The sequence below is a fragment of the Seriola aureovittata genome, chromosome 16, assembly GCF_021018895.1.
Source record: "Seriola aureovittata isolate HTS-2021-v1 ecotype China chromosome 16, ASM2101889v1, whole genome shotgun sequence".
Lineage (NCBI taxonomy): Eukaryota > Metazoa > Chordata > Actinopteri > Carangiformes > Carangidae > Seriola > Seriola aureovittata.
In genome coordinates, this window is record NC_079379.1 from 20278313 (window position 1) to 20294476 (window position 16164).

The 16164-nt window shown below is 42.4% G+C and overlaps 1 protein-coding gene and 1 long non-coding RNA gene across 2 annotated transcripts in view; both read left to right on the forward strand.

Moving 5' to 3' along the window:
- LOC130183509 (growth factor receptor-bound protein 10-like) overlaps positions 1 to 7852 on the forward strand; it is a 46509-nt gene extending 38657 nt beyond the window's left edge. The window contains exons 14-17 of the mRNA XM_056399027.1: positions 257 to 323; positions 421 to 508; positions 912 to 1005; positions 2069 to 7852. Of these exons, the coding sequence (XP_056255002.1) occupies positions 257 to 323; positions 421 to 508; positions 912 to 1005; positions 2069 to 2215 (396 nt within the window). The 3' untranslated portion in view covers positions 2216 to 7852. The remainder of the gene's footprint in view (positions 1 to 256; positions 324 to 420; positions 509 to 911; positions 1006 to 2068) is intronic.
- Positions 7853 to 11391: 3539 nt separating this feature from the next.
- LOC130184019 (uncharacterized) lies at positions 11392 to 14823 on the forward strand. The gene is made up of 8 exons (XR_008829910.1): positions 11392 to 12122; positions 12291 to 12499; positions 12622 to 12987; positions 13092 to 13166; positions 13472 to 14135; positions 14221 to 14367; positions 14469 to 14633; positions 14723 to 14823. It is a non-coding gene; the product is annotated as an uncharacterized LOC130184019 (long non-coding RNA).
- Positions 14824 to 16164: the final 1341 nt, after the last annotated feature.

A 16164-nucleotide genomic window follows, 5' to 3' on the forward strand; every position in this document is an offset into this window, starting at 1 on the left:
ACTTTTCTTAGTAGATTTCAGTGTGCAGCAGCCCCACTTATCTGTTGCTGAGATCACAGCTTATAGAGCCAGAGCAGAACACAGCTGCTCACTTCACATCATGTTTGTGGGTTTACCTCGCTGTGATAAAACACAGTTACCCGGCAATACAGAAAATTTAAGACGTGTCTTGGTTCAAAGGGGAGCGTTAGTCTGAGGGATTCTGGTTTGATATGATGTTATCTCATGGCATATGTTGGTCAATTCTTCTCCACAGAAGCGGAGCCAGCGTATGAATGTCCTGGGCAGTCCCAGCCCCCTGCACCCGTCCTCCCTGAGCACAGGTACTCTCACTTAGACAAACAACACACTGATGTGAAATTATTCTGAAGTTATGTGTTGCGAAAATGCTCAAACAGCGATTGTTTGTCTGTCTTCCAGTCATCCACAGGACACAGGTATGGTTTCATGGTCGCATCATGAGAGAGGAAGCCCACAAAATGATCATACAACAAGGTCAAGTGGACGGGTAAGGACGACGATATGCTGAGTGGGAAAAAGTTGAGAGGCTGATTTGGCACGGTGTTATCTCAGGATAAATATTGCTCATGTGAAACATGGTTGAAAGATTCCTGAAAAAGCAGCAGGTGAAGATTATTGGATCAAGTAGAAATATATGAATAAAAAATATGAAAAATAGAGACATAACTGCTGCAAAGAAAAAAAGCTTGGATCTCTAAAATATCTAAAAGCTTTTTGGCTTGTCAGTCCCACATTTTAGCCTTTACCCAGCGGATTAAGATAAAGTTCTCTAAGAGTCACACTCCTACAGCAGCATGTTATCAGGCATTTGAGTTCAGTTGTGTTATATATTTTATACTTTTCATCAAACACTTGAAACATTTCTCACTCGTGTTCTCTGTGTGTATCAGGTTATTCCTGTTGCGGGACAGTCAGAGTAATCCCAAGGCTTTCGTGCTCACCTTGTGCCACCACCAGAAGATCAAGCACTTCCAGATCCTACCGGTCAGTCACATGACACAACACAGTCAAAATGCTGCAGGAAATGTCATGCTCACTGGTACAATCCACTGCAACAGGGCACAAAGAGGCAGATCACTGCACCACTCGTTCAGAAAATCAAAATTGTGCTAACAAATGCATTTTTATTAGGTCATGTCATATCCCAGTTACTAAACTACAGTTATTGCCTCAAAAGTCAAATGAATCTCAAAGGTTTTTATTCAACTGTTTTCCAAAATGTACAATGCTTTTTTTAGATTTTGAAATCGGGTTTTCCTTCCTTCCTACCAGGCAGCCATTTGTTTGCAGAAATCAACTTGAAATGCTTTAAAGGGCCAGTTCACACAAATTACAGCAAACACATTTTGTCACAGAGGTCACAGATAAACTTTTGTTTGCAGAGGTTTTGAGATAACAGCTTGATATGAGATTTCTAATACTATGAGGCTAAACTGTACAGGTGAACACTGGGAAATGGTTAATAAAAGTTTCAACCATAATGGAATAGTCCTTTTTAAATCCACAGCCATGCTAGCAGCTGTATGAGACAGTAGCTGTGAATTAAATGCAAACATTAGCATGTTAGGATGCTAAAATGTTGACATTTAGGAAGTAAAATGTTTACCATGTTCACCATCTTCTTTAGCATGTTAGCATGCTAACAGTTGCACAAAGTTCAACTGAGGCTGATGGGAATGCCATGAGTTTTGCAGTTAATTGATCATAAACCAAAACATTTGACACATTGAAATTTTGATCTGATGAAAAGTTAAATTCTTCCTGGGTGGATAATAAATGTCTGTACTATATTGCATGGCAATCCATGCACTAGTTGTTGAAATAGTTCAGTCTGGATGAAAGTTGTGGACCAACCAACAAACTGCCGTTGACATACCTAAAGCCTCGCCACTAGCATGGCACTTCATTACATGATCATCTATTTGCTCTGCTGCCACCTGATGATGTTGCATGATCTTTCAGTAGCTTATAGTGATAAATGTATACATGTCATATTGTCATGTGATGGCTGACTGTCCTCTCTCCTCCCACTGGCTGCTGTCTGAAGTGTGAGGAGGATGGTCAGGTGTTGTTCAGCCTCGACGACGGCGCCACCAAGTTCACTGACCTGATCCACCTGGTGGAGTTCTACCAGCTCAACAGAGGAGTGCTGCCCTGCAAGCTCAAACACCCCTGCACCGCCGTGGCCTTGTGACACTCCATCCTCCCCCACGCACACACACCTCCACCCTTTTTTTGCACACCTTTCACCCTGAGACCCTGCCCCCCCAATCTGCCCCTCTCTCAGCAACGCAATGAGGTGGAGGAGATAGAGAAAAGTTAAGTCAGGTTTTGGGGATGTGAGCGACTCAGCAGGAATGGGCTTTTGCAGGTTTGATGTGCCGTGCTGTTCTCCGCCTTACCGCTGTTTGGATGTTCGAATGGGAACCGTCTGGACAGTCCAAGCGTTGCAGATTGTGGACCCGGCAGTTGCCCAACTCCTGCGATGTGGTCGTGGAGACTCGGTTGTTTTTGTCATTGCTGTTTTGACCCTTGAGAGAGACCATTCATTGTGAAAACACAAGAGAGCTAAGATCTGTTCAGCAGGAGTGCTGCAGGTCTCTCGGATGGATCTCTCCCTTAAAGTCCCTCGCCCTTCCACGCCTTGACCTCCCCCATCCTCCAGGCCTGATAAGCTGTGGTGCCCGCCCCACCCTCGCCCCCTCACTACCGAGGCGGGCGAGGAGCGCCACCCTCTGACTTCCTCATCGATCATCAGGGATGGACGGGAACCTCTCTGGGTCTTATCAAACTCGATCCAGGAGTTTTCTCAACCTGTGCAGTCCAGTCTGGATAAGCTGACACCCTGCCCCCCCAACCCCACCCCACCCCACCCCCCCTGACACCCCTCCCCAACACCCGAGCGGACATGACGTATTGTCTCTGGGGTGTCCTATCCCACAATCCCCCTGGTGCAACCCCAGATCTTGCCTCCACACAAGCTCAGAGAAAAAGAAAAGTGGAAAGAGAAAAGAGAAGTAGCTAAAGGCAGGATGAGCAGAGCAGTGGCGAGGGTTTGCTGAAAGGACAGAGGAATGTTTATCAGGAAGGCTGTAACAAGCCTCTCTTGTAGAGTTGATTACTTGATGTCATTTTAATGCTGTTTGATTACTGTTGATTCAATGCAGAACTAGTTTTGCACTCCCAGGCGGACAGACAACAGCTGTTCTCTCTAGCTAAATGAAGCTGCCTGCTCTTCGTTCGTCGCCCTCCTCTTCCTCCTTCACCCCTCCCTCCCCTTCCCTCCTTCTGAATAGCATGCGTGTGAATTTCCACCAGCTCTGATTGGATTACAGTGGCGTGGGAGCAAAAGAGAGTCATGGCTGATTATGCAGTGCCTTTCAGAAAGGTTTGGGAACATCTTGGACGTACGTGTGGCTCGTACCAGCATGACCACACCATGGCAAAAAAATAAATAACGAATGTGCTCTTGACCCGGATGCACTGTCTCAAGACTGCGAGGAAGAGGAGGAAGACTGTTAAATACACTCCTGAAAAGTGTGTCCACCCCCAAGCTTCTACCATTTTGAGTCATTTTTTTTAAATCGAAGGGTTAAATCTGTCGGTGACTTTGTCTTTGACTGTCATTTTCTTTTTCCTAAGTCTGTTTTGAGCTCACTGCTTGCACATTTTAATGATCCTGATTTGATATTGATGGGTTGGAGCTGTCATGTTCGGATTCTGACCACTGTTCCCTCACTCCAGAAAAGACAAATCAACTAAAGCACTCCCATGATTTTTTTTTTTTTTTTTGCTTTGTTTTTAAATATGGAATTGAACAAATGACTTGAAACGTGAACTCAGCTGACAGTGTGTCGACACACAGTCGAATGAGCTTCACTCGCCTTAAGTGAAAATTGTGAGCCTTGTGTATGAAATCGAAGCTGTATTAACATGCACATACCGTAACAGGTTTAAGATGTTAAAAGAACAGTTTATCATTGGTGGAAATACTCTCATGCCTGAATGCTAAATATGAAGCTACTGTAAGCAGCTGAAGACTAGCTAACCTGGCTCTGTCCAAAGGTAACAAAATCTGTAAAGCTCACCGATTAACATGTTGTATCTTGTCTGTTTAATCCATACAAAACCCTAAATGTAAAAACAACAATTTGTGGTTTTACTGGAGGTTATGTGACACACTATTTCTAAGCTAAGCTAATCAGCTGCTGACTAGCTTCACATTTAGCGTACAAAGTGGGATTGATCTTATCAACAAGAAACTGAATATGTGTATTTCCAAAAATATCAAACTGTTCCCATAAAGTAAAAATCCACTTGAACATGATTCAGAAAACAGGTACTGGTGATGCAACTTTACATCTCTGAGCTCCATTTTCCTGTTTGGTGCTGTATTATTTCTGCAGATAACTGGCTAAAATGTGACATCATGTCCAGATATTTCCAGCAGCTGCCGTGGGAGTTTGGTAGCATCAGTGGTTAACATTGGGTTGTGGTGTCAGTCCCTCAAGAGTCGAACAGCAAGGGCTTCTATCTTGAACAGCTATTTTGCAACAATCACGAAGAGAGAGATTAGTTCTGGTGGAGGTGAGAAAGCAGTCTCTACACCAGCAGTAGCCTCGATAGACCAGAATGCATCACAGCCATCAGATATGTAAATCTTCCTGGGTTTTGGAACATTAGCCGGACAAAAAAAGCAATTTGAAGACGGCACACTGGGTTTTAGGACATTTTTTACCTTTCATAGACCAAACAATTTATTGATTTATCCAAAAGAATCGACAAATCAATCTACAACCAAAATATCTCTTATTTGCAGCCTCATATATTTTGTCAAGGTAGCTCAGTTTCTTTGCCCACAGGCCAATATTTGATTGAAAGCAACATGACCATGCCTCTTTCCTGTAGTTGTTGAAAAGCATTCTGGGAGATGAGGTGCAAAGGAGACGAGGCAGGTATCCTAAAAAATGTTGGTCTGTCTTAAAAGTAGATGGAGACACTTCATCACTGAATTGAAACAACCACCTTCAAGCCAGATCTGAAAATGTTTGACTTTGGTGCCCCCAAGTGGTGGTATCGAAAAAGACATTGTGGCTGTCACTGTGTAAATTGGATGAAAGCAGCTGCATGAACTTAAGCAGAATGGGCTCATTTTTCTACAAACAAACAAAACATGCCGTCAGAATAACTATTTTCACATGCTACATTCACATAAATATTCCATGTATTTAGCAGATCATCTGAGTAGATTTTTGTCTTTATATCTGGCCCTGACTGTCTCCTACCAAAACTAAAGTGAGTATCATATTTGTAGGAATATACAACAAGAAGAGATTCTAGAGGAGACATCTTTGAGGTCTTTTTGTTCTTTTCTCCTGCTGCCGTGATGCCAGCAAATAAAAAGCTGCAGGCATGTGAGATAACACCTGCTTAGCCACAATCCCTCCCACCCTCACCTGCACCTCCCCTCCATCCTGTGCCAGATTCACAGTGAACAGGGTTATCGTGAGGCCATTAGACTCTCCGCAAGGCAAACTACACTCTTAGTACTGTCATTGACACGCAAGCCACTGCCGCCACCAGTCCGCCAGTCACGTGACTTGACCGACTCACCAGCTCTGCGCTCCACCAGTCAGGCCTTTCCTAGTCAGCCAGGGCAGACTCTTCTCCAGGGATTGGATAATGCTTGAACCCCCCGCCCCCTGTCCCACCTGTGTCCAGCCTGTAAGCTATGACCCTGTGGTGATTTAAGTGTGTGTGTATGTGTGTGTGTGGATGGCCAGACTGTTATATTCACTATTCAGGATTGCTAACTCCGCTGGTTATCATACTTGCCTTTTAGAGACAGTAAGAGGAAGGTTGCTTGTCGGTTGGGTAAAGCTAAGCCAAGTTGTGGATTTAGAGGAGACAGGAGTTTGGCTGGAGGTTTTCCAGCATTCCCAGTCCTCAGCTGAGGATTTTTTCCTGTCTGCCAGAGAGGGATGAAAAGCCACATCGCTATGGGTCAGTGGGGGACAAATCACCGTCTTCTCCTCCTCTGTCCATTTTTAATCACTGTGCTAAAATGCAATCCTATACACAAGTCCAAGTATAAGACTATACCAGTGTACAGTATCATTTGTTTTCTAAGTATGTGAAGCTATGGAGAAGACGTAGATCTAACACTGTACCTAGGTCACAGATCACTATGTATGGGGCGTTATGCTTTTGCTCATAACTCCATGTAAAATGAAGAATGATTTATTTTGTCCTTTTTTTCCATTATTTGATTGTGTGTATATTGACAATATTGTGTATTTTCTTTGGTTTGCCACAAATGACCTTTATACCCTTATGTGTGTGTATATATATATACATATATATATATATATATATATATATATATATGCACATATGAAGATGAAGAATATACCACAGTATATACAGTATTAAATTAAGCTGTTTTTTTATTTTAAGAGATCAAACTGGATTTCAGTTGTTCATATAAGCTGACAGGCTGACAGAGTCTTCACCTCTGGCAGCATCCAATTCTGATGCCATTTTGCTTCAAAACTACATCTTTTGAATATCCCCTCTTTGTCTGTCTGTCACATCTGAATCCACTAATTTACTTTCAAGAAAACACTCCAGTAATTGTTTGGATGGCTATTAACCTTAAAGGAGCTATACGTAAGCTTTTTTCTATCGCTACATAGCCAATGTTAACATCAACAGCTGTTTACTTACAAGTCTAGAAGAAACGTTACAAGTTTAGAATCAAGAGCTGTCACCAGTGGTGGAAAGCAACGTCAATTTTATTTCTTGTTTTGCCTCTATTTCTATTACTTCTTTTCTTCTAGTGAAGTTAGCATGCTAACGAGCTATCCCCAGCCCGTCCTGTCACATAATCCTACTTAGCGATAGTGAGTCACCCTAGTGTCCAGTCTGCCCTTAGTTCAGCATGGGAGGATGATGAAATAGTGCTGATCAGAGGGTGCAACAATGGCAGAAGCTCTGGGCAAGCAACCATCATCACCACCACCTTCTCCTGGCAAGAAACCACGTTCGGCAGCAGATAAAACTTACCTATAGCACCTTTAAACACATGTGCACGCACACACACACGTACACACACACACACACACACACACACACACACACACACACACACACACACACCAACCAGTGGGTTTTCATCAAGAGCACACACACCAACACTTAACCCTTGGGGATATTCTTAGCAGCTTTTGTACACCTTTCATCACAAGTAGTGCTATTAATTATACGCTGTAGCTCAAGAGGATTGTGCATTACACTATGTCCATTTACTCTGATTTTAAGGTGCATAACAAAGTGTTTTTTAAATTCTTTTTCTTAACTAAGCCTATTCTTGCAGCAGGTGCCTCTTGTTTCTGAACAGTAACAAGTCCTTTGTTGCCGTCCGTCCACTCACTGCGTTCATTTACAGTTAGCTGTGACTGTGAAACATAATCCTACTGGAACTAAATCCTAACGTCAGGTCAATGTTGCATACAAGTCCCATCGACATTGGTGACTCTCAGTGTAGGTGCAAGTGAAACTGACTCAATGTTGGTTGTGTTTTATTTTTGGGGTTGAAGTCATCATAAGTTGAAGGCAAATAAACATTTCAGGGAAAGAAAAAAAGAGCAAATGAACCGTAATCTTTTTTTTAATTCTTCAGATCCCCCTACTGTGCTTTGCTTCATTATGTCTGTATGGCTCCTGGATCTACATTGTATCCTGTTCAGGTATTTTTGTACAAATAAGGGACTGATATATTCTGTGTTTATTGGAAATTAGAATAAAAGACAACATTGCTATAAACCAAAAATGTGTGGACTGGTGGTGTGTTATTCTCCCTCCTTCTAAAAGACTTCAAAGTTTTCTACCTTTCCAGATTTTGGAAATGGGCCACAGTGATTGGCTGTGAGCAAAGATGGAGAAAGATGGAAATAAGGAGAGGTGATCGGACGAGATTATACAGTCTTTCGGTCCTCAGCTTCAGATTCAACCTGCTGTCGTCATGGACTGTATATAAAAATGGACGTAGTCTCCGGGGCTGAAAAGTGAAGCCAACGCGGAAGTGCCTTAATGTGCAATACCACCGAGGTTCCGCTGGGGGCGGGCTCCAAAAAACTCTGTTCCAATACACACTCATTATAAAAACACCAACTTCTCTCATGAAATACTCAGTCGATTATTTTTTTCCGGAACTCATTACTGTGTGATGGGCTAAATTCACACTTTTTGTTCAGTGTTCTGGTGGTCCATCTGAAAATAATCACCAAATTAATTAAATATTAGGCCTTAAAAACAGGTATTTTTGGGGGCGTGGCTGTTTGATTGATATACCTGGTCTGCAATGATTGATCCGATGACGCAGCAGGCCGGGAGGTCGATCACCGGCGGAGAACTTGGGTCGTGAGCGTTTCGTATTGAATCAGTTGTGTTGAATATTATTTTTCTCAATATTTGTCCGTGGAAGAATAATTTATCACTGACAGTTTTGCTGTTAGTTGTTTAGTTTTAATGAGTTTTCGGTTCACAGTAATTATGGCTCATTCTTCGTCACTAACAAACTGGAGCGATGATGATGATATACAGTTTTTTTCGGTAAGTAAATGTTTATTTTCTGAAAGTGCTACAGTTTTAATGTGTATGATGCTAGTAAAAAAGCTAGTTCGTTTATTCCACACGTGCTTTGACCGGAGAACGGAGACAGTTAACACTTTGCTAACCTAGCTAGCTAACTAGCGGATAACATAGTGTTTGTTATGCTAACCGTACCTGGTCCCAAACATGTGAACATTTGCAGGACAAAGATAAATATAGTGTAACTTATCTCACTCTCATGTTATTAGAAAAAGTCAGTCGCTGATAGAATTTTCCTACGTGCAGCAAAACATTCAGGTTTATCTCATTAACTTATTTTCTGTCTCCTCTTCTCGCTGGTATCGTATTGAGTACAATACACAATGTATACTAGAACATTATCTTGTGGGGGTTTGTCATTTAATACTGTAAATTCATACACAGGAGTCCTCAACAGAAGCAGGTATTTGTGCACCTGTCCTGACAGCTGGTATATGTGTGTGATTAACTGTGATCCACCATGTCTAAACTAAAGTGTTTGTCTTTTACTGTCATTCAGAGGAATCCACACTGAAAACTGAATGACTGAACACACTTTTGCAAATTTTTGTGCCATATGCATCTCATCTAATGTTGCAGACCCAAATGGCACCTGCTTCACAGAATGACTCAGCTATCGTCTATATGGGGATATAGTGGTATAGCTTTATTGCAGATCAACTTCTGTAAGTGCATGTACATGTGTTTACATGTCTTGCTATGGTTGGGACAAATTTATGTTTGAAACCATCAGTGTGAGGTTATTGTGGCCTGTCGTGACAGCTTCAAAAGGCTTCTTTTTGAGGGACACCTGCAGTGACTGAGGTCAGTGTCAGGATAAGTCTCTAGATATGAACGAAACTGAAAGTAACGTCTTTTGCACAGATTGAACATTGAGGAATGAAGTACACGCAACGAGCAGCAGGCACATTCAAAAGTTCTCTAGGAATGTTCAAGTACTTTTAATGTTATCCTCTACCGGCGCAATCTTCTGTAATTATGTCATCAGTTGTGCTCTTGTTTAACTTTCTGCATGATATAAAAATATGTTCACCTGGATTTTAAAGTGTGTTTTGTCTATGCTAATCAGCCTGCACGAACTTCGTAACGGATTGGTCGGAGGAGAGAGGGGGAGCCTCTAACTCCACAGCCGGCTTCTCCTATTGGTGCGGCAATGATGCTTCGAGTCCTCTCCACAGCTGCAGCCGTTTAAGCATCAGAGGAAGAGAGTTTAAGAGCCCGGTCGCACATCATTAGTGGCAGCTGACATGATAGGCAGCTCACCTCTACCGCCTTTGTGAACATTTGTGTGTAATTTGTGATTTGGTTTTAGATGCTGGTAGTGATTGTTGGGGACTGGGCTAGGTTTAAAATTCTGATTGTTAACACCTGGTTTTATGTTGCTTCTCCTTTCCCCTGGCGGGATCACAACCTAAAGACCGGGAAGATGTTGTGCCATGACTACTTTTATATGTGGACGCTGCGAACTGAAACCTGGCTCTGTGAGCAGTCAGTAAGTGAAATACTCCGTAAGTAAACATTTCCCGGGCTGTTTTACCTTCTTTTCTTGCAGAAATCAACTGCCTGATACTGGATGTAAGTCCCACAGTGTCGGAGGTTTTCCTTTCTCAGCAAAGTGATTCTACAAAGGGTTTATATCCTGATGCTTCATGTGAACAGTGCCACATCTACTGGCCTGAATGCAAAATGGGCAAAATACAAATGTTTGTACATCACAAATTGAATGCAAGTATAAGGGAAAAGTATGATTGTATTTTATATTCCAAGCACAGATTTATATACTGTCAAAGCAAATCAAAATGTTTTGTATGCATCAAATGTGTCAATATCAGTCAAGTTAAGCTCAATGTCTTTGTATGAACTTAAGTGTCAAAACTAAGTTAGTTTGCAATGTGGGCAAAGAACATGTAGCTTTACTTTTAAATGTCAGCTTTGGTGGTTGTGCTGTGAAGGTGCCAGAACATTAGTTTAAAAAGTTCAAAAATGAATTAACACTATCAACAGCGTGTGAAGCAGCCACAGTGAGGATGTCATGATCAAGACCTCCATTGTTGTTTTTCAGTTATCTACTGAAACGAGCATGGTCACCAGCCAACACTGACCTTTCCTGTGTTGTAATACCAGTTTGTGACACTAGAGGCTGTGTGAGTCAGTGGTGCGTCAAGTCTGCCCTCAGTCCCACGAAGAACAACTTCCTGCAGAGGTGGAAGTTAGCATCACAGAAACGCAGGAATGGCTGAACCTCCTAAAAGGTAATATTCATCTGTATCCCACAGGACCGCTCCCGACAAGAAACCACGTTTAACAGCAAAGAAAAGAAGCAACACGAGTAAATCTCGGTGTGGCAGCCAAACCTGAGTTTGGCTGGGAAGCATTCTCCGCGGGCTGGACCACATCAAAGCCGGAGTAACGTCCACCTTCGGCAGTATCCTAAAAATGGACTCTACAAAGAAGGTTAATATTTTTAACCGTTAACGCCGTAAATTACTACATTATAAACAAAAGTAGTCTAAAATACAGCATTAGCAATACATGCATGTAAAATATGAAAATTATAAATGAAACATAGTACTATTATACGAGCGCTCACATATAAATTAAATAAATTGTTTAATCATTCACTGTCCTGTCTGTGCCATTACAGATCATCAAGAAGCTATCAGGCATTGCCGAGGGGACGGCCTTGTGGCTTACATCTGTGAGCAACGAGAAAGGCCAAATCCTTATCAGTGTCCCGACTGCTCAGGAGGGTCCTGCCTTGGACATCATGGCAACTGACCTCGTCCGCAGATACAGCAATGCTGGTGTGGCTCCTCCTCGGCTACTTTATGTAGACTGTGACTTTTGTCGGGAGGGCAGAGGACAGACCAAATTGAAAGAAAGATTTGGTGGGTGGCCAGATCTGGTTGTCAAGCTTGACATCTACCACTTCATGCGGCGACTGGCATCTGGATGTACAAAGGATGCACATCCTCTGTATCCTGTCTTTACGGCTAAACTGTCCAGCTGTATTTTTGAGTGGGACAGAGGAGATGTTGCCTTGCTGCGGCAAGCCAAGCGGGAGCAGCTGCGACAGGAAGGTGTCCCTGGCATCACTGAAAATCTAATTGACCAGCAGATCACCAAGGAGGAACTGGCCCTGCACTGTAGAAGGCAGACAAGAGGAGAGCAGCAGACCATTGTCATGATTGCACAGCTTCTTAACGAGTTGATCGGGGTCGAGGGCAGAGATTTTCTTGGTGTCCCTCTTTTGGACCAGGAGAGGATGCAGCACATCTGGCAAGTCCAGCAGAGGCATGTTAAGTGCATTTAGGACGAACCAGGTGTGCTCCTCTACAGTCAGACTGGGACGACCACCAAGGCAGGCATTGTCCTACCGAACTACAGGTGTGCCAGAGGTTCCACATCTCTTGAGTCTTTTCACTTACATGTGAACAGGTTCATTCCAGGTCAGTATGAATCATTATTCATCAGCGAGATTAAATATTTACAGTTCAACATTTTATTTTATTGTTATCATTACCAGAATCCTGGAAACAGTGACACAATTAATGTTTTCAAATGACAAAAACAACAAATTAACGTGTAGTTGTGCTCACATTTGTACTACTTTAAAGAACAAGTGCCAACAGCTTGAATTTCCAGCTGTACCTCCTGGAAGGACTCAATAGATGGAACCAGGACCATGAAGCTGCATCCCTGGCAGTCAACCCTCCCTCCCTGCTCAGTTACTCAGGAGACCTTGTTCACTGCGTGAACGCACACAGTGTCAGGGTGCTTGGAAGGAAGCTTGTCCCCTCTTTTCAGCCACCTGCTGTTTACACTGGTTAGTTTTAGCTTTCAAACATGATGAAGCTATTTGTTATATCCATTAAATAGAATAATCTTTTTTTATGAATTTTGCGAAAGCTTATTTTCCTCTCTCTATTATTGTCTTGTCTGTCCCAGGGGAGCTAATAGGTATAGATGACCTATTCCGTCAGACTGGAAAGGCCTTGCAGGATGTACATCCTGACTCAGAGGAGACTGATCAGATGCTGGAGGATGTCGGCACCGAGGAGGAGCTGGAAGATGAGGGCTTTGAAGATACTGTGTGAATGACAGCGGGTTGGTTCATACTGCTACCTGGGGACCGGTCATTGTTGTGTAGCGTCAGAGAAAATGCGGCGGCAGGAAGGGGAGGAAGTGATTAATTAGATGACATGATCCACCAGTGTTTTCCTTTCACACTGCTGGTACTGCTCACCTGTTGTCCGCTGCGGTGGCGTGCTGCTCACCTTCTCTTTGTTTGATGATGTCCAGGATGTACTCGGAGTAAGTTTGGTTTTGTTTTTTTTTGTTGTTTGATGACGCACTGGTTCCATCATAATTATCATGTCCCTGCTGTTAATGCTAAGCTCTTACTGTCGGGTTGTTAGGAAACAGACGATCCTCTAGAAGACTCGTACCTTGATGTTCCTCTAATATTTTAGCCCCCGTGGTTGTGGAACGAGGTATGTAAGTTTGAATTGATATGATTATTAATCCTGTGGTTGTTTAATTTTGAGTGATGTTTCTGAGCGATGGTGCTGCGTTAATTATTTGTGTGAATCTTTAATTATCACCTTTTGTCTGATGAATGTATTTTTTCTTATTAATTTTTAGTTAATTGCACTTCTTTTATAGTATTTGGTAATTTGTGCTATGAGTGTTAAGTTTTCTTTTGTTTGCGATCAACATTGTAAATGTATTAATGAAATTTCTGCTTGTGTATTTTAACTAATGTTCCTTATTTTTCTTTTGTATTTCTTATCTATAGTTTTCACGGTGCTCGACATAAATAAAATATACGCACCAGTATGAAACTCTCCGCCTCAGTCATTGGTACCAAGGGCCAGCTACATACTGGTTTAGACCCAACCGTTGAAGTACTGGACCTGTCCTCTGAACCTTCATCTGTCACCACCAGCTCAGCCCACATTCCAACTCCCACCTTCCTTCAGGCCTCTGCTGGTCCTGCATCTGCTATTGCTCCAGCATCACCTGAGCAACCACTGGCAATAATTCTTGTCATGTTTTTATTGTACTATGTCTGTATTTGCTTATGATTTTTTATTTTTATTGTATAATAATGATAATATTAAACTTTATTTGTATACCACTTTTCATACACAAGTTAACAAAGTGCTTCACAGAAATACATGGAAAAACTACATAACGCCATCGAGAAATAAGAACGTAGATAAAAGGCAATGATAAAACTCTAGTTAAATGCAGTTTTATAAGAATTCGTTTTTAAAAGAGTATTACATTTTGCAGATTGTGCATGAGAGCACAGATAGTCACTCTGGCCCATCAGCCCTCCCTACCGGCTCTGCACCTGTCCTCCCAACTCCCGCCGGCCTTCCAGCTACCACGCCCGCTGCAACTGCTTGTCCCTTTTTTCACCACCCATCACCCTTGCCCCACCTCAACAACAGCTGGTAAGTGTTTTTATTATGTGACATATCATCTGTTTTACTTGTGGTATAGTGTGAATTTTTATTTCAATTGTATTGTTTGTTTCAGGCTTTCAATTTGCTGAGCAAGAGGTCCTCAACCACCAGCTCAGCCTCTGTCCCTCTTCTCCCCACCACCCTCACAACCACTTTCTCTTCTGCTACAGCTACTGCTGGGTCACAAACCATCACCCCGGCCGCACCTGAGCAACAGCCTGTAAGTCTTTTTGTGAAATGTTGCATCAAAAAAGTGTCAGTGGTGTTCTTGTTTTGCTTGTCATTGTATTATTTTGATGTTTATTTTATTACATTTAACAGATTTTGTATGAGCGCAACACCACGTCCTCTGGCCCAAGAGCTGTCATCCCCAGCACAGCCTCTGCCCCTCCCAACATCACCATCCTACCAGCTACTCTCGCCACTCAAACTGCTGGTCCCTCTGGGGAACCTGCCCTGACCCCAGCAGCACCTGAGCAACAGCTGGTAAGTCATTTCGTGACAAGTAAGACTGTGACAGATATGTTACTTTTCTGCCTGTGATCTTGATTTTGATGTACTCTTATATTTTCCAGGCTGTTGATTAGCGCTGTATTCCAGGGATGGACCGAGTGGACAGCCTGGCAGAGTACTTGGTGGGGCTGAGGAGTGAAACTGGCCAAACACTCAGCAACCAACAGGCCAGTACAGTGTTTCCTCTAGGATTTTTTTCAGCAGTGGGGGGCATGCTCTCCGGGTGGTGGGGGGGGATCAGTGGGGTCAGGCATACACAAATGACTAAATGAGCAGTTGACAGCAGATTTTACTTTCAAAACATATTTATTGGCTGGCCAGTTTAAAATGGCTTTTATCGCTACCATTGAACTTTTACAATATATATCTCAGCCATATACAATGTCAAGAAAAATAAATACCTTTGGTTTGTGAAAAATAAATGTTACTTCAGCTCTAACCAGTTGAAAATGTAATAAGTAAAAAATAAATAAAACAATAACATTAAATAAATAATAATAATAATAAATAAACATATAAAGATCAGCTAGATGGGGCTGTAGAGTCAGTGGCAGAGTTTGCACCCAGGCTCATCTCTCTCTCCTGCACCTTCACCCAGCTCTCCCGCTGCTGTGCTCTGCTCTCCTCCACTTTGTTTAACAACTCCTCCCTGTCTAATGTTACTTGTCTAATAAGATTACATTAAAAGTGTGAGTAACGTAACGCTAACAGCGTTATATAGTTTACACTCACATCATATCTGATTACAAGTGTGAACATTAAAATACAATTTTTTACCTAACCATCATCATTTACGAGTCAGTAAAAGGCTTATGATGCTACCTGACTAGCGTCTTCTTCATCTGTTGTCTTTCTCTTCTAAGAGAAGTATCTGAACACGCTCATCTGAAAATGCAGTCAGCAGTTAATACATAATGATGTGTAGATATTAGCTTAATGATATCAATTAGTTTACCCAAGTTAGCGTCACTGAGTTGGCTAATAAGTCTACCTTTTCTCCGGTAATTCGCTGCCTTATTCCTCACGACTACACTTCTCTGATTCTGACCTGGTGCCTGACGTGATGTCACTTTCAAGGCCGCGCTCTCGCGAGTAATTAACTCCAATAGGATCACCCAACCACCCCACTCCCTCCCTCCCCTCTCCTTCCCTCCCCCCGCTGTTGCGCTCATCATCTGCTAAATGAATGTAGAAGAAACACTGGTATAATTTATTTGTCTTTTCCTCTGAAATATCATGTTATTAGTCCCTTGTTCTTTGTAGTCTTCCTTTGCATCTACATTAAAGTATCAGTAGAAACGAGTATTTCATTGGCACCTGTAAATCGTGGGTTGTTAAGTTATAACCTACGATGACTATGATTAATTGTAGTGTGACCACTGAGAGCCTTATAGGTGATGCCCTATTTTCATCAGACTAACGTGCAGGTCACGGGCTCTGCTGTGACATGCTGTCACATTTCCAAAGAAAAGCTTTTCCAGAGAAAAGATTTCGTCAAATGTTG